Source organism: Pleurodeles waltl, chromosome 4_2 (assembly GCF_031143425.1).
Source record: "Pleurodeles waltl isolate 20211129_DDA chromosome 4_2, aPleWal1.hap1.20221129, whole genome shotgun sequence".
NCBI classification, from domain to species: domain Eukaryota; kingdom Metazoa; phylum Chordata; class Amphibia; order Caudata; family Salamandridae; genus Pleurodeles; species Pleurodeles waltl.
Window position 1 is genome coordinate 285,163,327 of NC_090443.1, and position 26,125 is coordinate 285,189,451.

General features: G+C 43.4%; 1 protein-coding gene across 1 annotated transcript in view; it reads left to right on the plus strand.

The window, feature by feature from the left end:
• SLC25A17 (solute carrier family 25 member 17) overlaps positions 1 to 25,843 on the plus strand; it is a 329,224-nt gene extending 303,381 nt beyond the window's left edge. Inside the window, exon 10 of the mRNA XM_069231144.1 lies at positions 25,277 to 25,843. Coding sequence (XP_069087245.1) covers positions 25,277 to 25,424 — 148 coding nt within the window. The 3' untranslated portion in view covers positions 25,425 to 25,843. The remainder of the gene's footprint in view (positions 1 to 25,276) is intronic.
• Positions 25,844 to 26,125: the final 282 nt, after the last annotated feature.

The window sequence follows — 26,125 nt, forward strand, 5'->3', positions numbered from 1 at the left end:
CGCTGGTGGAATCCAGACTCCATATCAACTTGCTGGAGCTCTGAGCAATCCGAATGGCATTGAAAGCCTTTCTACCCCCCCACCAAGAAAGGTCTAGTGGAGGTGTTCACGGACACCACCACCATGTGGTACTGCAACAAACAAGGCGGTGTGAAGTCGTGGACCCTTTGCACTTACGAAAATAAAAACCGTTTTTGTTGACTACAAGTATTGGTTCCTTTGCTACTTATGAATTCATGTCTCACAGAATTAATACTGTCTTGATGTAAATAATTTTTGATTGAATCTGTGCACGATTTTCTGCTTCAGTGTATGTATAAAAAATATATATATATATAAAGTGTTTTTTTGCTGTAAGGTGTATACCCATGTTTGCATGAACATTTGGTTTGTTCTTGTTCTCTAGAAAGATCGATTGAGCAGTGAGACACAGCAACAGCATAGATAGATAGATGGATAGATAGCTTTACCTTCATCTAGGGTTGTTTTCTGTGTTTCCTTTTGGTTGCTTATTTTTTTGTTTTCTTGCATCATTCTTTTAGACTTACACAACTGATAGATTGGCCATCCCTTGGGTTCCCTATTCTTTAGCAAACCCCATTGACAAAATGTTTCTATAATGTCAGATTGGGAGGAGTCACTCTACACAGGGGAATACATAGCGAAGGTTTTTAGTGGGCAGTACATTTTCTCTTCCAGTACATCCTCACTAATACCTAGCCCTAGGCAGGTATTGTTAGACAAACTGGAGAAAGCAAAGAAGCATGTACGAACAAACTACATGCTCGCATGTTCACAGAATACTTGGAAGCTGGCATTATCCCACTGGGACTGTAAGTTTGCTGCGTTCCAGCCATTTTTCGGGAACATAAAAAGTTTAAAGGAGGATTTAGTCACATCACTACCACATGCTCCAGACACTAGATGGTGTTAGGCATAGAGACTGCACCAGAACACAGCAAAGAAGAGATGAAGAAATAGCTGAGTTAGAGAAAGAAGTGTTGGGCTGTGACAGCGTAGAGAAAGCTAAATTAGCCGTAGAGAAGCTTAACAAGACCATTCTGGAATGTAACACTATTGAACTTAAACAGAAATCACACAAGGTCCAAAGGAATATAAACAATTTCAGCAAAATAAAGGCATATCCTTATTTGTTAGACAACTACTACACTCAGGCACAGTTCCCCATAGGGATGTAAATTGGGTAGATACAAGGAACAAATGTTCAACACTTTCTCTGAGGGCTCTGCAGGCTCTGACAGTTCTGAAGATCCAGGAAATGGCACTAGCTGCAACTCCAGCAATCAAACACCCAACCTTTTTTTTAATGAAACCTCAAAGGGGAGGGGGAAACAGAGGGCACCGAGGGAGACCAAGGAACTAGTTTCTCAGGGATCGCCAAACTCGTAAACGCTATTGCAAGTGGGGGCCGGAGGGACAATAAATCCATTCCCCATAGAGGCACTGACTCCAGTGATAGTGGTTGGCTATTAAACTTTCCCAACTCAGTTGTTCCCTAATGATACAACCCATCCCGATATTTCATTTATTGGATTACAGGCTTAACCCCTTCACTGCAGGCTGTCCCCCTTCCCCACCTGTGCTAAGCTTTTTTTTGGTTGTTTGGGGGAGTTTGCTTTTGGCCCCCATAAGGTTTTGTCTACATAAGGTATCTACGCCAAAGTTGCATCCTGTTTTTTTCAACCTCCTGGGGATTCTAAAGGTGCCAAAGGTTTGTGGATTCCTCTGGAGGGGACTGAGAAATTAGCCAAAATACAGCTACATTTTGGGTGTTTTGGGAAAAATGGGAACAAAGTGCTGCAGAAGAAAGCATTTGTTTTTTTCCCCTGCAAGTGGCATCGACAAAGGGTTTTCGGTGCTAAAATAATTATCTTCCCAACTTTCAGGAACAGGCAGACTAGAATCAGAAAACTTAATTTTTCAACATAATTTTGGCATTTTACTGGGACATAGCCCATTTTTTCTATTTTTGTGCTTTCAACCCCCTTCCAATTAGTTACAGAAATGGGTGTGAAACCAATGGTGGATCCCAAAAAGCTATACATTTCTGCAAACTAGACATAATTCTGAATTCAGCAAGAGGTAATTTGTGCAGATCCTTCAAGGTTTTCTTAAGAAAGCAACAGTTGAAATAAAGAAAATTGAAATTGAGTTGAAAAAACAGTCATTTTGGTCTACGTTTTCATCTGTAATTTTTTCGAGCTATAGCAGATTTTCAGAAGTAAAATACTGTTACATCCGCTGGACCCTTCTGGTTGCGGTGGTGTATAGGACTGTAGGTTCACCAAGAACCTGAGGTACTCAGAGCCAATAAAAGAGCTGCACCTTGCAATGGGTTTTCATTGTGTACTGGTTATACAGCAACTCATTTGATAAAATATAACGAATGAAAAATAGGTATCAAGGAAACCTATGTATTTCCGAAATGAGCACAATAAATGGAGTATAGAAGTAGTGGTTATAAGCACATCTCTGAAGTTGGGAGACCCATACTAGCATGCGAATTAGAGGGCATTTCTCAAAATGACTTCTTTCTTATACACTGTCTTACGTTTGGAAGGTGCAAATGCAGAAAAAGACAATTGGTAGTAACATTTGTTCTGCTATTCTGTATTTCCCACAATGCTCCCAATAAAAATGGTACCTCACTTGTGTGGGTAGGCTTAATGCCCGCAGTAGCGAACGCCCCCAGAACACAACGTGGACAAATCACATTTTCCCACTGACAACTGTGTTTTTTGCAATGTGCCTAGCTGTGGATTTTGGGCCCTAGCTCATCCAGAACGTAGGGAATCCCAGCAAACCTCTACATTTTTTTAAACTAGATACCTAGGAGAATCCAGGATGGGGTGACTTGTGTGACTCTTGGCACATTTTTTCTACCCAGAATCCCTTGCAAACTTCAAAACTGACCCAAAACACATTTTCCTCACATTTTTGTTATGCACAGTTCTACAGTCTGAGGGGAGCCACAAACTTCCGTCCACCCAGCATTCCCCTAAGTCTCCCGATAAAGATGGTACCTCACTCATAGTCCCAGCAACAGGAAACGCCCAAAAACGCAACATGGACACATCACTGTTTTTCTTTTTTTTTTTGCATGTGCCTAGAAGTGGATTTTGGGACCTGGCTGTTCCGGCACCTAGGGAAACCTAGCAAACCTGTACATTTTTTTTAAACTAGACACTTAGGGGAATCCATTATGGAGTGACTTGTGTGGTTCGTACCCAATTCTCCTACCCATAATCCCTTGCAAACATCAAAATGTGTCTAAAAACACACATGTTCCTCACATTTCTGTGATGCAGAGTTCTGCAGTCTGAGGGGAGCTACAAACTTCCTTCCACCCAGCATTCCCCCAAGTCTCCAAAGAAAAATGGTACCTCACTTCGGTGGGTAGGCCTAGTGCCCGCGACAGGAAACGCTCCAAAACGCAACGTGGACACATCATATTTTTCCACTGAAAACTGACCGGTTGTTTGCAATGTACATAGCTGTGGATTTTGGGCCCTAGCTCAGCCGGCACCTAGGAAAACCTAGCAAACCTGTACAATTTTTAAAACTAGATAACCTAGCTGAATCCAGGATGGGGTGACTTGTGTGGCTCTTACCACATTTTTCTACCCAGAATCCGTTGCACACCTCAAAGTTTGTTTAAAATGCATTTTCCTCAGATTTCTTTGATGCAAAGTTCTGCTATTTGCAGGGATCCACAAACTTCCTACCACTCAGTGTTTCCCTCAGTCTCCAGATAAAAATTGTACTTCACTTGTGTGGGTGGGCCAAGTGCCTGCAACAGGGAAAGGCCAAAACATTTTAGAGATTGAGGGGGCACCACAGCATGTTGATAAGCTAAGTGTTTTTTTTTAAATATGATTTCAGGCTGACTGTGCTTTTGGCACCCACACAAGTGAGGTATCATTTTTATCTGAAGACGAGAGGTTCACTGGGTGGTAGGAAATCTGTTGTTTATTTCTGTTTCTGGAAGAAAATGGCACAGAAATGCAAGAAAAAATTGTGATTTTAGTCACATTTTGAGATTTTCAGGGCATTGTGGGTAAGAAAACTTGTTGGGATCCACGAGAGGCATACCACCCTGAACTCCTCTGGGTTTCTACTTTTCAAACATATCTAGAGTTGGTAGATATTCCCTACATAAGAAACGGGCACGCTACCAAGTCTGTTACTTCTGTGATGTCCCAAACACTCAAATTGTGAAAAAAACACCCTTCGGTTTTGTTAAAAAGACCCCTAACCCACCAACCTAGTTGGTGGCATTCTTCATTATTGAGGTCCCACCTGAGACACCTAGCATGTCAGGGGTGTGCTTCAATGCCTGATTACAGCAGAGAGGGTTTTTTCGTGAGTTGAATTCCCAATTGATAGGAGAAGTGCAATAAATATGTGTTGTGGCTACCCACCTTTATTTTTACACACATACTGGTTGGATTTGGCATGAGGGTGACTGATGATTTAATATAAAACAAACGATTTCACAAAAATGAAATGCACTGTTAATAATTAAAAGGTCTGAAAACTGAAGCAATGACTCACAGCTCGTGAGCTGTAAAGCTGCAACAAGGCACCAACTGCTATAGGTCATTCATTCCTCTTTCGTACATGACACACACAAGACTATTCATACCACCAGGCGCGGGCCCAGCACAATCCAACATTCACAATAAGAGATAATGTAGAGACAATGTACACCCAGGCAGAGAAAGACAGAAAAGACAATTATTTTTGCACAACCATATATTCATCAAGTACAAACACATACTGGTTGGATTTGGCATGAGGGTGAGTGATGGCTTGATATATAAAATTTTATTAACAAGAGATTTCACAAAAAAATAAAATTCACTGTTAATAATTGAAAGGTCAAAAAACTGAACCAGTGACTCGCAGCTCGTGAGTTGTAAAGCCTTGTCAAGGCACTAACCGCTTTACAGTCCATTCACACACCTTTCATACGCGACACACACAAGACCATTCCCGCCGCTAGCCGCAGACCCAGCACATAACAACATTCACATCAGCAGACGGCGCTATTCAAGGGCCCATCACTTTCATATGCCCACATGCCTGACACAGCAATCACACTGGCTGATGGAGTATGTGGACGGACGTTTGGCTAGCAGTGTGTGTAGTGACCAGCAGCAAGTCACTACTCACACACTGACAGCCAAGTGCCAGCTCACACACATTGTCAAACAAGTGCCAGTCCATGCACACTGACAGCCAAGCGTCAGTCCAACCATACCGCCAGCTATGCGCCATTTCACACACACCACCAGCCAAACGCCAGTCCGCACGCACACATCCCTTTTTTTGTGCAGAAAAAAAACACAAACTAATTGTAAGTAAATGCAAAATTACAAACACAAAAGCTCGAGCTGAATACATGACAGTAATGCCAACCGTGAAACTGAACAAAAAATATAAAACAATATAGAACAGGCAGTTGGGACAGTACATACGACTTCTTCTGTGCACTTTTGCATACAGACTCTACATCTCCTACTGGGAAAGTCTTTTTAGGTGTGGGAGGAATGTGATCAGCAAAGTGGCAATCTTTCAATCTAGCCACATCCTCCACCACTCCAACTCTAGAAACACTTGCCTGTTCTGCTACAACAAGGACACTTATAACAGACTGCTGAAACTGAAAAAATGTCATCTTTGACTCTGGAGAACAATCTTTGAATCCCACAAAAGCTTTAAAGGTTGCTAAGTGGAATAAATGGATAGTCAGCTTCTTATACCAAATGTAAACCTTATGAACAGCAGTGTAAGGTTCCAACCTCTGATCTGCTTTATCAACACCACCCATGTGCCTATTATAGTCTAAAATGCACACTGGTTTGTGCACTTCAGCACCCTGACCCCAAACAGTCACAGGTGAAGTACTTTCATAACGGATGGTAGTCAGCATGTACACATCTCTCCTGTCTGGAAATTTCACAGCTAGAAGTTCATCACTACGCAAAGCACTGCACTGTCCCCTATCAAGTTTTTTTTTTATTTTTTACAAACAAGCGGATTGTGCCACAAGCAACAGTGTCCACTTTGACCAATTCCCTGCACAATTGCACACCAGTGTAGTAATCATCTACATATAGATGGTGACCTTTGTTAAAAAGTCCTCTACTGAGTTCCCACACAGTCGTCTCGCTAACTCCAAAAGTGGACAGACAACCACGGGGGTCAATACTGGAATCCCTACCAGTGTACACCCTGAAATTATAGACACATCCATCCCTACTCTCAAACAGCATACACATCTTAATTCCATAAAGTGCCCTCTTGCTAGGAATGTACTACCTAAAAACCGAACAGCCCTTGAACAAGACCAAAGACTCGTCTACAGATATTTCTTTCCTTGGAACGTAGATCTCTGAAAACCTATCTACAAAGTGATCAAGGACAGGCCTAATCTTAAAAAGACGGTCACAAGCAGGGTGATCTTGTTGCAATGTGGAAGTATTATCAATAAAATGCATCATCTGAAGTAGAAGCAGATACCGATCATGACTAATGGTTGCAGGAAATATAGCTGTTGCCATCAAGGGCCTAGTAGTTCAATATGAAGACAGCGACGGCTTCCTTATCAAGCCCATCAAAATAGTAAAACCCAAAAACTTCTCCATCTCATCCAGATTTGTGGGAGTCCATCGGGTTGCTCTATAGCGGGCCTAAGTCTGCCACTGTAGTTCCCTCATCCAAAGGGTGTAACATTGTTATACAGGACAGGCAAACATACAAGGCAGAGATAATGGGCCAGTTCAGCAATCAGAAGCATTCCAAAAAACTGACCTCTAATCCCCTGCCAGAGATTAAGGGTCACATGTGCGAACATTTGGAATTGTGATTTCCTAATTGCGATTCCACACAAATTGCAATTAGGAAATCACAATTCTAAATCTAAGAAACTCCATTGAGTTTCTTCTGCGATTCCTGGTGGGTCGCAAATAGATGTACCTCATTAATATTAATGAGGTAGGTCGCATTTTGCGACCCACTGGGAATAGCAAAAATCACAGGGATGGTTGCCTGCTGGGGTCAGCAGACCTCCATGTCTGTAATTGCTTTTAAATAAAGCAATTCTTTTTTTATAACACCACCCGTTTTCCTTAAAGGAAAACGTGATGTGTTTAAAAAGAAAACATGAAATGTTTCAGTTACATTTTTTAAGAGTAGGCAGTGGTGAATGGGACCACTGCCTGCTCCTAAAAAATCGTTTTCACATGCATTCACAAAGCCTTTGCAAATGGGTTAACACCAATTTGAAATTGGTGCTAACTGCGATTGTTTCGCAACCGCGTTCAGGGTCTTACAACAATCATACATATCATTCAGATTCGGTATTAGGAAGGGACCCCATTCCTAATACCGAATCACAAAACCCAAATTGTGATTCGGCAACAAGTTACGGGATCACAGTTTGGGCTTTGTCCATCCCAAAAAGCATTTTTCTAGTCATTAACGGGCCGATTCTGAGAATCAGCCCATTTGCAACTACAAAAATGCTTTGTACATATGGCCCTAGGTGCATTATTCTGGAAACAAATTCCAGTGGTCTTGAACAAGGGTTTCTCACTCAATAAGAATTTGAATTTTTGAATAAGAAATCTCCCAGAACCCCAGTACTATACATGTTGCCAAACATTCATAAAAATGCGATCCACTCACTGGGTGGACCGATATTGTCCATATGTGATTCTATCCTTGAGCCCCTGGGTCAATACCTCAACTTCTTCATTAAAGATTAAGCCCCTCTACTAGATACGTATGTACGGGGCAGTACGCATATGATCAGTCTGATTGAAGGCATACATTTTGATCCAGTGCAAGAACCTTTAGTGACCGTTGACATTAAGTTGTTCTATACTAAGAACTCCCAGAAGGAGGGCATTGATGCCATCAGAAACATCTTGGATACTCAACCTGCTCCCTGGCATGTTCCAAACTGTTTCATATAAAGAACTCTTAGAAATTTTGTTTGGCAGGATCACTACCAACAATCCCCAGGGACACCAACAGTGCTCAGGGACTTCTATGGGAGCCTTTTTTTCTCCAAACCTGGCAAACATTTATATTGGCCAGTTTGAGCAAGACTTCATCCACTTGGACTTCATCCGGTTTCGTAGCAACATTTGTTGCTGGAAATGTTACATTGTTGATATTTTACTGATTTGGCGAGGCTCAGAGGACACACAATACCTTAACAACTGTCAGCCCCACCTACAATTTACACACAACACTGATAGCTACAACATGCTTTTTTTGGACCTCAAGATCATGAACAATGACAATCAGCTTATTTCCACCCTGTACCGTATGCCCACTGAACGTAGCACATTGTCACAGTATAACAGCTTTCACCCTCGGGCCCTCAGGGATGGCCTACCATTCGGTCAGTTTCTCAGGCTTTGGAGAAATTGCACTCTGAAAGAAGCCTACTTTAAAGAAGGTGCTATATTAATTGCTAAATTGCAAGAAAGGGGCTATCCGAAAGGCCTCATGAGGAGCATATTGTCCAGAAATCAATAAAATAGTCAAGATCTTCAAGTAACATTGGTCTATTCTCAAGACCTCAAACCCTTTTCTGGAACAACCCCTTTTTTCATATAAGAAAGGGGAGAATATTGGAGATTATTTGGTGCACGCCAACACAAATATTTTCAAAAAGAGGCCAGACAGAAATGTCAATGATGGGTCTCAGTTCCATTGGGGGCCACTATGAATGTGGCAACTGTGTCTTGTGTCAATACACTTAACATTCAAAGACTTTCACACATGGCAATATCCACATTATCTTGCAACATCATACTAAGTGCGCCTTAGATAATGTAATTTACTTTGTGGCGTCTGTGTAATCTGATGTATATCGACCAAACAATCAGTAAGGCAGAGCCAGGATCAGCCAACATAGAAGATGCATCAGATTCCATTTAAAAACTTCCCCAGTGGTTCAAATTTTTTTTGGAGCAACAGCAGAGAGCAGAGGACTTGAGATGGCAGGTAATATAGACAGCTCTGCCATCACAAAGAGGAGGCAATATTTCAAATACACTTCAAAGATTGGAATTAAAATGGATAGACTAGTGTGACTCTGTAAGAAATAGACTTAATACCATGGAGGAATGGCGCAAATTAATTGCTCCTATGAACTAATTCCAGTGTGATGCCTTGATTTTATGTCTCGGTCCAGTGTCAGTTGTGGAACATTCGGCCGATTGGACTTATGAGAGACTCTTACTTTCTTTTGGTTTTTATTATATGAACATTATGTGTTGTCCATGGTGGGTTCTTGGTTAACATTTTCATGTGATTCTGATGTGTCTTTGTTTTATGTCTTCTCAGGTTGTCTTTGGGTATATTGGTGTTTTCGCTAATTGTGGTAGCAGTTAACCATGTACACCAAAGCCCCAATTGCTCTCTCCTCACTGATAAAGTTGCAATAACCTTCCAGATGCCAGCACTATTTGCCTGCATTCAAATTTAGTCATGTTCATTTGCCTGATTGATGCCCTGTCAGATTTATTGTGCATCACACGTGGCCTCTAGTTCTTTATTTGTACAGCATTCTATTCATGTCAAACGTTCATTGGATTTTCCTTCATTTCCCTATGACTTGAATCGGCCCTGCATCCTTTTCTTGTTCCAATTACTTGTGTTTGATTTCGCTTTTGTGATCCCCTCTCTTTTTTTGTGTTTCGGTATCTCAGCCCTCCAGTTACACGCCCATTTGCCACAGGTCTCATTTTCTCTCTCCTGGTTAAAGATGCACTCATCCTTCCCGATTGGTTCCACTCAATGCTCGAAAATTGTGTTATGCCCCTCCATCGGGTGTTCACATCCCGTTATTTCTCTGATTAAAAATTATATTTTTTTTGCTCTTAGGAATTATTATTGAAATTGTTTCTCATTTTCCTTGAATCAGCCCTTAAAATATTATTATTTTCTGATACATATCCATATAGGTGTCCAGCCCAGCTTTTGCTCCACTCAATGCCCGCAGGTCTTACCTACCACCTCCTGGTTAAGGATGCACTCACCCTTCCTGTTTAGCTCCACTCTCTGCCCGAGAACTTTGTTGTGCCCATTCATCGAGTGTTCATATCCCGTTCTCTTTCTGATAATATATATATATATATGTATCTATATATATATATATATATATTTGCTCTTATGAATTAATATTAATTTTTTATGCACTTTTCTTTGAGTCAGCCCTTACAATATAATTATTTTTCTGTCACATATCCAAGTAGGTGTCCATCCCAAGTGTTACCGGGGTCCCCAATTAGACAACAGCATGTCTGGCGCCTTCCAAGCTTAGGGTTCAAGCCACGAACCGTCCCCAGGTTGCAGCACCACCCCGGTGCTGCCGATTTCCTAATTTAAGAGTTGAGCACGTGAGCTCATCTTGCTTTGTCTTGGCGTCTCTGGTAGCGAGTCCGCCATTAATCATGCTGCAAAGTTCAGCAAGCATCCCCATTGGGGGAATACTGTTGCCTTATTGTTACTTACAGGTAAGTTTCAGCGCTTCCACTCTGTATCACACCTCTTTTTTCCCTGAGTATGGCTTGGCATTATTTCTTTTTTGACTGACTCATTATTATTCTTTTATATAACCTTGAACCTGGCATTGGTTTAGTGTCTCCTTGTGTATCCTCTTGTTTATCAAACACACTGGTGTTTTTTCTACACACAGGTAAGCAGCTACTCTACCCTAATTTTACCCGCTATCCAGACATAGCACCACTGCCTGCTCATCTCAGTGCTGCCCTTCTCCCCACAGGTATCTTCTGGTTTCTTTATTGCAGCAGGCCTTACCAAATTGAGACCTCATTTTTTGTATCCCTATCGAATTGGCAACTAGTATGTATTCTCCTTTTTTATTTAATCACATTTAGATCCACCTTTGGGAGTTACCAATGGTAATCCTTTTTTTACATCAGTTCCCCGGGTTAATTTCTGTCTTGATGAGACCCTGGCATCCATGAATGGGTTGAAATGCTTTCAACATTTGTAACAACAGACCTCTGTGTTGTTCATCTCACATAGGAACTATCCTGTGTGGACATATGCATTTTAAAACATTGCGGTTGTCTGAAAACTGTGTACCAATACACCTATCATTTCACAGTCTTGGATACTTCTACTTGCTTTTGGTTTTGGTTTATTTCACTTGGGGTACACTTACCACTATCTCCCTGCCTTACCACTTTAAAAAGTTATTTTGCACTTATGAATAAAAACTTGTTTTATGTTGGCTACAAAAACTGGTTGCTTTGCTAATTATGGATTTATGCCTGACAAAATGAATACTGTCTTGAAAATAATTTTTGATTGTTTGAATCTAAGTAGGACTTTCTGCTTCATTCATATATATAAATATTATGAGAAATTAGTTTCATGTGAACAGTGTTCTTTGCTGTAGTGTGTATACCCATACTTGGGTGCACATTTGGGTTGCTCTTTTTCTCTAGAAGAGGGAGTTCCCAAGGTGGTATCGCTCAGAGAATCGAGTGGAGCTCAGGTCCTCTGTATTCCTTTCCGCCCATGCCACTCCTGCCCAGAGTTCTCAAGAACATCAGGAATGACCAGGCCCAAGTCATCCTTGTAGCTCTGGACTGGGCATGGAGACTCTGGTATCCCGAGCTTCTGAACATGAGCATTGATCCTCCAATCAGGCTGCCCCTTTGGGAGGATCTTCTGTCACAGCAGGGAAGGGTTCCTCCACCTGAACCTGTCAACTTTATTCCTTCTTGCGTAGAGATTGAGCCACGACAGTTGTCAGCTTTCGATCTTCCTCTCGAAATCTACAATGTTATTCTGGCAGCCAGGCGTCCCACTAAGATGATATACGCCTGCTGATGGAAAAAAAATGGTATTACATTGTACAGAAAACCCTATTGACCTACTTTCGGCTTCTCTCTGCTTCTCTCTCTGATGTCCTTCTTTTTATTTTTACCCTTGCCCAGGAGGGCTCTGCTTTGGGTACTCTGAAGGGTTATCTTTCTGATTTGTCTGCCTTCTTTTAACTGCCTGACCAGCCCTCTTTATTTAAGTCCCCCATTTTAAATAGATTTCTGAAAGATATTGTACCTACGTTTCTCCCTTCTTCTTATATTATGCCTCAATGGGACCTTAATTTGTTTCTCATATTCTTGATGTTTGCTTGTTTCGAGTCTCTTCATAAGTGTCCTCTCTGGCTACTCACAATCAAAACAGCATTTCTCATGGCAATTACATCTGCCTGAAGGGTGAGTGAGCTGCAGGCTTTCATCCAGGCCTCCATTGTTGTCTGTTTTTCCATGGAAACTGGTGCTTTGCACTAGAGTCTCTTTCCTGCTGAAAGTGGTGGCAACATTTTATGTGAGGGACTTCACCATCTGGACCCATAAAGAGCATTGTCGTTTTACCCTGACCGCCCACAGGAGTTCTGGATGGACAACCACCTCTTTGTGGAGTATGTTGGTGCGAAGAAAGGTCGGACGGTGCAGAAATGGATCATCTCTCGATGGGTCGTTCTCTGCATCAAATTCTGCTATGCATTGGCCAAGAAGCAACCCCCTGAGGGCATGCGCGCTCTTCCACCAGAGCCAAAGCTGCAACCACAGCATTAGCACGTGGAGTTCCAGTCCTGGACATCTGCCAGGCAGTAATGTGGGCTTCCCTGCACACGTTTACCAAACACTACTGCCTGGGCAGTCAGGTCCGCAGGGACAGGCATTTCCCCCGTTTGGTCCTGCAGGACTTCCTGGTTCAAATTTGTCCGCAGTCCCACCACTGGGGACAGTGTTGCTTGGGTATCTATTCAAAGGTAAGGAATCTGCATCTAGATGTCTTGATCATATGAAAAGGTTACTTACCTTTGTTTATACCTTATCTAGTAGAGACAATATCTAGCCATGATTCCTTACCGACCTACCCATCCTGCCTGCACTGCGGACAGATTTCAAGCGTTAGGGATCATCCATTTCAAGCCCTAGTTTGAACATATCAGTGTCAGTGCACTTCATGACTCTGCGCTGCTGATATGGAAAGTCATGAAAAGTAACTGACGTCAGTGCACTGAGATGATGCCTATATAGGTGATGGGGACATCACTTCCGGCACGAACGATCAATGCCACCTACCAGTGCATAGGGGTACTGCTCATGACACATCTTACGGATCCAGTCTGATGCCTGGGGAAATTTAGTGGTAAGGAATCTGGGGCTAGATATTGTCTCCACCAGATAAGGCGTTACAGAAGGAAAGTAACTAGTTCAATTTCAATTCTTGCAAATCGCTTATCTTTGGTTATTTCTACCCCAGTCAATACTATACAGCATGGCTTTATCCCGGATTGGGATACAACTGTTAATATTAATGTGGCCATTCCTGTCTAGACGTGGAAGAAACCCAGCAAGAGTCAGCGGAAATGATTCTGCTGGACGAAATGAAAGCATTCAATAGTGTCCCATGGGGCTTTCTGTGGTTGCTTCTGGCAAAAATGGGGTTAGGTAAAAAGTGTATCACCGTTTTTTAAATCACGTTATACCTCATTATCAGCTCAAATAGTTAGCGTGGGGAGAATATTGGATAGTGTTATGCTGCAGTGGCACACCTTACAGGGTTGTCCATTGTCCCCTCTATATGTGCATTATATTATACAGAAGCCTAAGCTTGTGAATACCACTCTCCCCCCTCCCCCCCCCACACTGCAGCTTAACCGGTTCAAGACTATGTACATATGCAGATGATATCGCCATTCTGTCATCTTCTTCGGCGCTCACTGGTATTGGTGGCTGCGGACTACTTTGGCACAGTGGATATAATTTGAATATTAATAAAACTCAGGTCATGACTAGTTTACTACTTGGCTTTCCAAACTCCTGGCATGTCAAAGAAGCCATTTACTTAGGTCTTCCTCCCCCTATATGAGGGATATTTTCTACCATAATTATGAGGGGCAGTGTTATGAACCAATGACTTTTTTGCAAATGGAATAAGCTCCATTTTGAGCTGATCGGAAGGTGCAAATTGATTAAAATGGTTATTTTGCCAAGGTTTATGTACTTGTTTAGGTCAATACCCTTAGCTCTTTTGCGTCTTGGGTGGGTCTGACTGACAGTTGTCCTGTCTTTTTATAGACTAACAGATTTTTAGCCATGCCCAGTCACCTATGCAGGACCTGATTGATGCAGACTATTTTAAAAGCACTAGGTTTAAGACTCTTTTTGTATATCACAAAATCTGGCTTTCTATTAAAATGTATTGTAATATCTCGACTTTTAATTGGTACACCTGCCGTGGCCTAAACCCTAATATGCCCACTGCATCTGCAAAAGGGCTATGTACAGTTTTGCCATCAGACTGGTATTGAACGGCTCAGTCAGTTGTTTTGTGATGGGACATTTCTTTCATTGTGGTTATTTCAACATCTTTGTGGTACTCATCGGCAGAGGTTCTTAAGATACTCGCATCTTAGAGGCTTTGTTACCCATCTTCCACCTAATGATATCTCTGTCATAATCAGTTCTTGGATCGGTTTGTCTGCATGCCTAAATTTTGCTCTATCAGCACCCTGTACCAAACTTTCTTTAGCTATCGGTGTAATTGACATTTCCATCAAATTGACCAAGAATTTAGGCTTGATGTGGACTATGGAGGATATTAGGTTCAGTTTCCAGCTGGCCTAAACATGCTTAATGTGTCACACTTTAAAGCTCATTCTTTTAGATTTTATATGACACGTATTATACACCTCACTGATTTATGCAGACACTACTCATATCTCTGCAATCAGTCCAGCCCTTTCACTATTTTGGGCTTCACTATTTAATAAATAATCTGCTACTGTGTGAATCCAATTATGATTCAAAGTTCATCATGTTGGGCCATTCTAGTTCAATACTGCGTATCCTGGTTTTGCTTTATGCTGTTACAGTAGCAAGATAGGGCATTGCTAGGGTTTGGTTACAAAGCGAGTCCCCCATTTACAAGGGTATGCTGGCACAAATGTATTCTTGCCTTTGGCTTGCAATTTACAATCATCCACCATAATCCTAATAGATGAAGATTGAAAAAGCTGTGGGATTCTGTTAGGGAGGGGTTTGCTTCTTGTATGCCTGGCTACTTTCGGGGGATGTGGGGATTTTATGTAATTCTGATTTTTATATTTAGTTTTTTTTGCATAGACTTCATTATAGATATCATAGTGGTACTATCCATGCACTTTTTTCACTATTGTCAAATCCAAAGTACCTGTGATTGGTTTTGAGATGAAATGTAACTTTTGCTTTGTTTGCTGTATTTTATCCTTTGTTACTTTCTCAACAAAAAAGTCAGGTGTGACTTCAGCACGTTGATAGTAAATCCTCAGGACGTCAGGAGCTTCGCAGTAGTCTGGACACAACTGCCTGGGTGAACCCACCTTCAGCAACCAGGGACCCCTGACCTCCGAAGATGTGCTACGACCACATCCACCTCTTTCATGAACACCTGAGGGGTGCTGGTGCGACCAAAGGGGAGCACAGAAAACTGAAATTGCTCCTGTCCCACTGTGACCCACAAATATCTCCAGTGGCCCTGCTGATCAGGGATGTGAAAATAAGTGTCTTGGAGGTCCAGCGCTACGATCCAGTCTCCACAGCCTACGGTAGACAAGACCTGGGACAGGGTGAGCATTTTGAACTTGCCCTTCTGAAGAGAGGCGTTGAAAGGTCGCAGGTCTAAAATAGGACAGAGGCCTCAATCTTCCTTTGGGACGAGGAATTAGCTGGAGTGACAGCCACAACCCACATCCAATACAGGTACCCTGTTGCAAGCTCCTTCAGCCAAAACAGATTGCATGTCCTGTCGTAAGGCAGACAGATGGTCCTCCATCAGTCGTTACATGATGAAAGGTGGAACAGAATGTACCACTGCTAAACAATTTGCTGGACCTGCGTGGGGCAGTTGGGGGTGGAGGAGGGTGCTGTACTGACTGGTGCGTTGTTCCTGACTGGGTCAGTGGGTGCTACACCCTCAGCCACGAAATGGCTTGGAACCCGGCTGAGGCTGAAGTGCTGTCTGTATGGGGCCTCACAGCCAGCCAGAGCCGTGGAGAGATTGAAGTAGCTGAGGCATATAAGCCCAATGAGTATACTGTGGCCCTGCTTTCTACAATGTGCTCCAGAGCGGAGTATACTTCATCCCCAAAAAGGTGAGTCCCATCAGAGGGCATGTGGATTAGGTATGACTGGACATCGCTCAAAAAACCTGGCAGTCTCAAACAGACATGGCTGCAGATAGCGACACTATTCAGTGGAATGCGTGATATCCAGACAACAACGGATGGTAAATTTAGGGGTGTCACAGTCATCTTGTATGGCCTGGTTCAGTACAAATCACAGATTTTCAGGGACACCTGCAAGGATTTCAGTGATATAATCACAGCGACTGTGGGAATAGTGGCTCAAACAGCAACTGTTATCAACCGCCCGGAGAGCAAAACTTGTGGATGAAGATACTCTCTTCCCAAAGGTCTCTACTCTTAGTCTTCCTGTCAATTGGAGTAGTCGGGATAGCATTCAATTTTGTCTGACTTGTGGAAGCTTGCACCACTAGGCTCTCATTAGAGAAAGTGTGCTGAGTCAAAAAAAAAAAATTGTGCGCTGGGGGCAGGGCAATTGCATTGCGCAATCTGGCGATTCACAGGGGGACCAGAACAAGGTTTGGCCCAGGCCTCTAGGGGAGTGAAAGTTAAGGCCTCTTTAAAGGGCAACAGGGGCTCGGTATTGGTCTGCCCCGGCTCTAGGACTCAGAACATAGGTCTTGACCTCCAAAGTAGGGACCTGGAGATAGAAAGCTTTGACCGCCCCCTGCGTGACCATCACAAAGGAGTCACGTTCCTCAGTTGCAGGGCCAGCGGATGAGACTAGGCCAGTGACAAAAGACTTGTCAAGGCCACTGGCATCCTGGGGACCTTCAAATCATTTGTTTTCATATCCCATGCCAAATTCATCTCCCACATCATACTCTTTGTCAGTGTCTTTTCCCATCAAGGAATGCAGTGAATAAGACCTGCCTTGCAGAACCAGGTTGTTATGCAACTCAGATAAAGCAGGCTAACGCTATGGTTCGATGGACAGCGAGCGTGGCTTCAGTTGAATTTGGGACAGGCTGACTTGGAGTCATAGAGAACGTTAGGATGCGCCTCAACCTTCAGTATCGGTAGAGTCTGCCGGGTACCAGTGTGGGATGTAGGGCCAGCGGTGGAGCTAGCAAAGGTGCAGATATGGATCCAATGGTGGTATCAGAAGGTCCAACTTTTCACTGCAGGGGCGAACCTGCTGGCGGTATCCGAGATGGAGGATCTCTCAGCTCCATGGGGCCTGCAGGTGTGCTAGCGGAAGTCATAAGGGGTCTGAAAAGTCGCAACATGCCCTTGCTGAACTCGTAGATCTGCCTTCAAATTACAGATGCCCCCCGAAACTTGGGTTGTTCTGGGACAGGATGCAGGATTTTCTCTGACTTTGAACAACTTCAAGAGCGAAATCAAGAGGCATGGCGACGCCCTCGCTCCTTCTTAGGTGTACAAGAGTGAGGCAAAGAGGCCGAATACCCCCTAGTTTTTCATGTTTTTTCCTGGACTTACCCGAGGATCTTTAACATGACAATGATCAACCTCAGGATTGGTCCCAACGTGGGATCTTTCTATGCTTTGCGATGTATAGCTTCACCTTGAAGTCCATAACGGCCTTCATTGATGCACAGTCACTGCGAGCTTTGGAGACTTGGCCAAACCCCAAGTACCACAGGCAAACCTGACAAACAGATATTTGCTTGTGACCGACCCTGCAAGATTTAAAACTTGTCATCTTGGGAGGTGACATTTCTCTTTAACACTGTAAAATTGCGGTGAAATGGATCTCAGAAGAGACGAGCAGTAGCTCTGGATCCTCATCAGGGGATGTGGAAACAAAGAAACTGACTTCAGTGCTAGATTGGCGCCTATATTGACTCCAAACATCATTTCTGGAGTGGAAAGCAGTTAGTGCAGTGCCACTTGGTGCCACCTGACTGCATGCAGAGGTACTGCTGAAAAGTTTCGAGAACCATTCTGACGCTTGCAGAAGTATTCAAAAGGTGAGGAATCTGGAGTTAGAAGTCTCTATCAAAGGTAACTTACACCTTTTCTCCCACTCATATGATAACAAGAGTGATATGCAAAGTTCCTGACATATCTGTTAAACTTAGTTAAAGCCGGTCTATCACTTGTGTCAATTAAAGTACATCTAGTAACAATTTCACAATTTTTAACAAAACCTAAGATATTGTCTTAATATTCTTAAAGAATAATTGAAGAATTTACAAAAGGACTTTTCAGGATGTTTGCTCCAAATTATACTGGCTCCAGAATGGTAAGTAAATATAATGTTGACATCCTTAATGTGCCTACCTTTGGAACCGATCCATAAGGCAACTATCCTACATATCTTGGAAAACAGCTTTCCATCTATCCATCACCTCTGTTTGAGTCTAAATGAATTAAACCACTCCCACAAGGAGCCACTTTTAAATTTTTTAAGGGAGTAAGAGCCATATGTATGAACACATTTTCCCATAGACACAGAATGGGTAAAACCCTTTGATACATCTGGCCCTAAGTGATTTTGCCGGTCGATCCAAAATGTATTTGTAAGGTTCCATCTTCATTTTGTATGCAATAGAGCATAGTTTACATTTGTTGATGTAATTAGAAGTCTTAAGTTTTACTTAAGTGTGACAAAAGATTTCTGAAAATTAAACCAATTATGTGTTGCTTTTGGATAGTAAAGTTTTGGTAATCCAGTAACCAAGAAGACCCTAGCAAGATGGATTGCTGAATGTATTGCAAGGTCACATGATCTAATGAACAGACTTTTAATAAGAATAGTTAAAGCACCTTCCACAAAGGTGATGCCAATGACAACAGCCCTCCGTGCTAGACTTTCTTTTCAGGATATTTGCACAGACAACACATGTTCTCGTCAAGGATTACTACAATGTTGTGGACCCCGACACAGATGCAACTGTGGAAAGGGCAGTGCTCAGGAAACTTTTCACTTAAGGTAAACCTCATGTCCACCAGGCACTTTATTGCAAAATGCTTTGATGATTTTAATTTGAATATATTACTCTATGAAAGATGCAGAGCTGGAGAAGGAATGTTACCTGTAACTACAGTTCTCCAGCAGTGTCATCTTCATAGGTACACATTCCATCCTCCTTTATCATGACGTTCCAAAAAAGGCATACACAAATTTTTTACGAGCTAAAAAATACGACCAGTGAAAGCATCTTAAGTCAGACTCTTTGGGGGTGCTGGTCTCTGGCTGTAGTTTGGATCATCTATATTGAGGTGGATGGGTTAAAAAGACCCATAACATTTTCAATGTTATTGAGTATAGTGTTTACACTTCTGTATTAACATTGTTACTGAGGGTCCCCAGACTGGTGAAGGGGAATAATTCAAGCATGTAAATCTATGAAAGACCCCAATGTTGGAGAACAAGAGCTACAGTTAAATAACTTTTTCGCTTCTGAACTTTTCTGTCCACAGATTGTAACATCTCTGTAATTTGCCCCCTACTCAGTTGCCATCTCTGGGGGTTTGTTCGACAGAGTTGAAAGGTCTTCATCACTACTCCTCATACCAACCCAGTTTGTAAAGCTAGCCCTTCCAGCATACATTTTTCACCCTCCATTGAAAGTGAGTCAGACTGGACCCTGGATAGAAGCATCAGCACTCAGAGATACATACCTTCTCCGGCTGTATAGGAGATCAACTTTCATGTTCAACTGCACCATAGACTCAGTGGCTATCTTATTCATTACATGTGTAGCCACTGTAGCTCGGCCCTCCGAGTAAGCAGGCTATTTTAAAAGGTACCTGAAGTGAGCCCTGCTACATGGAATTGTTAGTTTCATTATTATCATTCTGGGTGTCCAAAGAAACATTGTGCTTGCTTAGATAAGCTGCACACCTATTTTTCCAAAAAGGCTCTCTGCCTGATATTTTGTTCTTTCCTGTAACCTTTTTTTTTTTGGGCAATTGGTACAGTAGAAGCGTCCAGATATTCTGTCCGGAGAGGCTTTCCACTGTAAAGGCAGGAAATTGCTGCAGTCAGTTAATTTAGGTAGAAGCACGTACACAACACTTCTTTGGCTTAGGCATAGTACACAGAAAGTACCAATGATAAGAATCTGTGTGTTTGCATGTTTCTGATTACACTGAGGGTAGCCTATACCTTGACCTCCAAAATGAAAGTGGCCTTGACACAGTGCCCAAAACTGTGTTAAATGTATGCAAAGGGAACCCAAATGAAGAAAGCTCCTCTTTTGCTGTAGTAGTGTGAAGAGCCGAGGGTGCTACTGGATGTCCCCTGGCATAGTCCAGACCTTGGTCAGCCTAGCCAGTAACTCATGCAGTGTTCAGCAACATAGGCCTATATCTGGTGATTTACCATTTTTCATACAACATCTGACTTCTGAGAGCCTTATTGTTCAAGTAGTGTCACCCAAGATCATAGTTTCCTTACTCATTATTCATTTTTTAAAGCTTTGTTCAAGTAGTGACAGTTGACATTCATTCCCAACTGTGCTACTAGACTGGGAGTCCAAGCAAATTGACTCTATGGGCAAAAAAGTATTTTCTTCAGCTAGCCTAGTACTCTGGTGGTTGAACTTATGTCTGTTACCGCACCCATTTCCTCTGGGGGTATGCAAGTGGGATTTTGCCTACCCTAACTTTGTCCAGACTGTTTGTTTAGAAGGTAAATTTCACTCTACGGTGCGTCAGGAATAGCAGACTGGGGATGCTTTCCTTAGATCACCAGTTCTTCCACCAGTAATAGAAAATAAGTGGAGGACGTGCCAAGCAGCAGAGGCAACCTCAGAGCTTGTCCTAGTAGCCAGCCCAGTCTTTTCATAGCTCCAAGTGCTGCCGTAGTTGTGCTAGGGGGCTGAGGCACCAAAATGTTCACCAGTTCTTCTCCTCCTCTTCATTTCCATCTCAGGGGTGCCTCTGAGACCAGTAGCAAGCAGAATTCAATGTTGCCTCTCCGGCTAACCTGTAATGACTTTGCATCAGTGGATCCCTCACATTGTTTAGTTAGATTACCTCCGTCCCTTTCTTAGTTATTCCACACAACATCTCCCTTTTTTTGCTCAAACACTGGTGGATAATGCCACTGTCTCCGTGTATGTTCAAGTGTGGCTGTGGCCGGTGGTGTGATTGAGGTGATCTCTGACGCAGAGAGGGTTATCAGATGTTAGTCCCGATATTTCCTGATCTTCAAGAAGGAGAGGGACTGAGGTCAAGCTTTAGATCTCAGATTCTTGAACATCTTCAGGTAGAAGGCATTTAAAATGTTGACACTGGCTAGGTCCTGTTGGCCTTGGACTCAGAGGATTTGAGGGTGTCTTTCATTTTGCAGAATGAATACTTCCATGTGGCAATCCTGTAGTCCTTCAGACAGTATCCTTTTGTAGTGTTGTCAGAACATTTGAAATTCAAAGTCCTGCCCTTCGGCCTTTCCTTGGCCCTTCATGTGTCCTCAAAGATCATGGTGGCGAATGCAGCCCTTTTCAAAGGTCGGCAATGCCTGTATTTCGGAACCTCAACTGTCACCGAATGTGAACTTGCCTCACCTAGACTTACAGGTGACTGTTTTGTTGCTGTCAACCCTGGGCGTCTTGATCAAAAAACTGAAATCAAACCTTTAACCTCTGCAGAGGATTTCTTTTATGGTGACCTTCATGAACACTGAGGTGTTCAACTCCTTTCTGTCCCCCCACGTGTGCAGGGACAACTGGACAATTTGGCTATCCCAGGTCTCTGGTCACTGATGGAGCAGTGCCATCATATCAATCTTTCAGAGCTGCGTGCCCTCAAAACCTTTCTGCCTTCTTACCCTAGGAATATCACCTTTACCCTGATAAGCTGGTGTTTTTGACACATTCTTCCTTTTTTTCAAAGTGGTGTCACCTTTTCATGTGGGGCAGTTCATCACACCCACTACTTTCTTCTCCCGTCTTGTCCCTTTATGGAGCAAGGGAGGCAACACCAGTTGGCTCCTGTGTAGGCCCTTAGTTTCTACGTTGATAGGACTAAGCAGTTCTGAGTGGTTGATCGTCTGTTTGTTGGATTCCCTGGTGTGAGGAAGGGTAAAGAGACCTCGAGCAATGCACCATCCTTTGCTTTAAACTGTTGCATTTTGGCCAAGATGGATCCTTGCAGGTGCATTCAGGCTCATTCCACGAAGACAAAGGCCACTACTATAAGGGGTGTTCCTGTTTTCAAAATCTCCTAAGCTTCAATCTGGGCATTTATCCATACAGTTTCAAACACTACTACATTAGCTCTCACATTCACAGAGAGGGTCATTTTACCCACTTGTTTCTGCTGGAATTCCTGGTGTAAAGTCCACATCTCTTGCCCACCTTCTTGAGGGCACATTTGCTTTGGTGTCAATCCAAAATGTAAGAAATCCACAGTTAAAAGTCGAAGAACAAGTACCTTACCTTATGTATCGCACCTTCCTGTTAGACACTCTGGGGGTCATTTTGACCTCTGCGGTCTTTTGCCAAGACCGCCGAGGGACCGCCGTGCTGAAGACTGCCAGTGGTGGCGGTTTTCCACTCGGGAATTATGACTGTTGGCAGCCCTCCGTCCTTTTTCGGACGGAGAGCTGCCAACAGCCATACTGGCGGTCGGCGAGGAAGGGGAGGTTGCTCCTCCTCCACCGCCACGTCACCAGAACACCGCCCACCGAATCACGTCCTGTGATTCGGCGTGACGGTGTTCTGTTGACAGTGTGGTGTCGGCGGAGCAGCCCTCATGGATCCCGTCCCCTCCCAGAGGATCAACAGACCAGGTAAGTTGATCGTCCGTCAGGGGAGGGGGGAGGGGGGGAGTTGTGTGGGTGCATGGGGGTGTGCGTGTGTGTATGTAGAGGGGGGGTGTGAGTGCGTGTATGCTTGCAGGGGTGTTGTATGTTTGGGAATGAGTGCGTGTATGTCTGTATGGATGTGTGCGTGTATGTTTGAATGTGGGTGTGCGTGTCTGACTGTGTGTGTGGCTGTTGGCATGTATGTCGGTGTGTGTGCGTGTATGTGTGTTGGTGGTGCCTGCGTGCGTGTCGGGTGTATATGTGTGGTTTGATGTTGGGGGTAGGGGTGGAGAGGGGAGTCCTGCCACCTTTGGGGGGTGGCAGGGGTGGTGGGGGGGTGTAGGGGAAGGAGTCGGGGTGGGGGTGGGGGAGACCCCTATCAGTGCCAGGGAAGGAATTCCCTGGCACTGATAGTGCTCGCCGCCATGGATTTCATGGCGGTTCCAAACCGCATGAAATCCATGGCGGTCAGCTGGGTCCAAATACCGCCGGCGGTATAGTGACGACCGCCAGGCTGGAGGCCCAGGTCTCCAGCCCAGCGGTCGGAACGGAGAAGTGGCGGATGACCATGGCGGTATCCGCCATGGTCATAATTGCAAAAAGTTTACCGCCAGCCTGTTGGCGGTCTTACCGCCGCTTCTCTGCCGTCCGCCAGGGTCGTAATGACCCCCATTGTCTAACTTCAGATGCCACATTGCTGCCCTTTCCCTGTTTTATGACGAGAAAATAATAAGGTTCCAAGTTACTGCAAGCACACTTTAAATATCCGTAATTCTTTGCAGTCTTGCTCCATGTCTAGGAGCTGCGAAATGATCATGGTATAAACTAATGTAAGCGAGAAAGCGTGGCTCCCTTATTTGGCTCCATTTGTGTTATGTCTGGATGTTGGAGGGAGTCACAAAGGAGGCCATTTACACTACCGATCAGCACTTTGGAATGGTGGCAATAAGTGTTCTAGTTCCAATCTGGTCCCTGGGGAGATTCCCTAAGGAAGGCATCTGGGTTTAGATAAGTGGATCCACCTGAAAGATTGTTACTTAAGGTAGGAAACTTGTTTATTCTGTAAAATGAACCTGCCTGGAAAGCATTAGAGCAGCGACTCCAAGCACTCAGATATTATTTTGTGATCATTTGTATAGATAAAATAGTATAAAGGGTGGTAGGGTTACTATTGTGTAGGATGGTAATGGTCTTTGAAGTGGTGTTTTTTTTTTAGTTCTTTTTTATGTACTTGTTCCTGATCCTGTGAGTGTAAATGGAGAACGCCTGCTTTCTTTTATTTTGTTTTCCTTTTCTTATTTGCTTTTCTTTGTTTCCATTCTTGCTGTACCCTCACTTTTGGTATGACAGTGCCTGTCCAGCATGGTTAATTTCTCTACCAAATATGGAGGGTTGCCTTTTTTGGTGGCCTTGTAGGTGATGTAGCTGTCCTTCATTATAGTGATGTATTTGAGAGGAGAGCCAGTGCAGTTCTTCTAGTGTTGGGGTAATGTGGTCATACTTCCTCTGACCTTTAATGGCACTTGCTGCAGCTTATAGGATATCTTCAAGGAGAGAGAGGTCATTGTATTGTTGGGGTGGCCTTTAAACAAATCATTGCCTCCATCTTGGTGAGAGAGGACGATAGATTCAACTGTTTTGAAGTTTTTTGGGGTCGGAATTATCCAACTATTTTCAGGAGGTAAAACAGGTACCATGTTTTGTTCTTCGTGACAATGTGTTTGAAGTAGTGAATAATATTTTTACTTTTACTGTCAGTTGGGAAGTAGTAGTGGCGAAGGGGTGAAGCATCTAGGTTCATATCAGATAGCCAGGTTTGAATCAGTGGTTGTCTGCTGCTGGAGGCATACAAGAGGAGTTCAGTACTATGGGGTCGAACTCTGGGTATGTGCTCAACATTGAATTCTAGATTAGATTGTTATTAGGTTTTGAATCACTGAATATATCAATGAGTTTTAAGCTTGCGTCGGTGAATAGGTTCCAAGAGGTTAGATGTAGAGATTGAAAATGGTGGCTGTGCAAAAGAGTCTTATCGAGTTTGTGGAGGGAGGTGAACCAGTGATGGGGATCATGGTGGCAGTACAGCACCTCCAAGAAAGAGGCAGGGAGAAAGGAAAGGCATGGGGCGAACAAATAAACGTGAGCTGGATGAACACAAAGAATAGGGCCCCCCATTTAGATAACCTCTGGCATCCTGTATCTTCAAATATATACTTGTATGAAAAAAACACATGCAGATGAAATTCTTCACTCTGGTTTCTTTGTGATAAGAGCTGTAATATTGATTGCCCCGATCTGACATTGAAGATACCAGTAATCCTTTCTCTCTTTTTTGACAGGCGCCTGGGACTGTTGGGGCTTTACAAGGGCCTGGAAGCCAAGTTGCTGCAGACAGTGCTCACTGCTGCCCTTATGTTCATGATTTATGAGAAGCTGTCTGTGGCCACATTCACCCTGATGGGCCTGCGGCCAAGGACTGCTCGTTGAGCCAAGGGGCTGGAGCTGCACCCACCAACAAACAGAAAACACGGCAAAGAAATCCAGAATCAGGCACTTGGGGAGGAGCTATGTCATGCGGTACTACCTCACAAGTATTAGACTAGACATGCCAAGAGACACAGCTTCTTCTCCGGAACAAACAAGGCAAGATCATGGCAGTGGGACCAACAAAAAACTGATTATCCTCATCATTATTTCAAGTGTGGCACAGATCATGTAGTATAGACATAGGGCGCTTGGGGCTTTATTTTGATAATGTACAGGTATTTGCGGATCGCATTGTCACTCAGTAGACATTGTATACCTGAGCCAAGAGTGATAAGCTCACAGCGGTGCCCCAGTGTGGGACAGCCATCCCAGCTTCTGTCTTTTAATGATCCAAATATATTTTCTTTCCTTCTTTGTCATTTTTGGCTTCTTATTTATCTCTAACTGTGTAAATTTTCGTGGTTAGTGTATTTTTGTGTGTGTTTTAGTAGAGTATACCTATGTTCTTTGTTCACACTGTCATTAAGATGAAGTTCCCTGCGATCAACCGATTACCCCTCAGATCTGACTGATAGCTTCAGCTTTAGTATGAGAGTGATGTCTATGCCAGAGAGTGATTGTTACCAGTGAATAATATTCTAATTTCCCCTTTTCCTTAACATGCCTCCTCACCCTGGGTACATGAGGGATTGCGTGTGCCC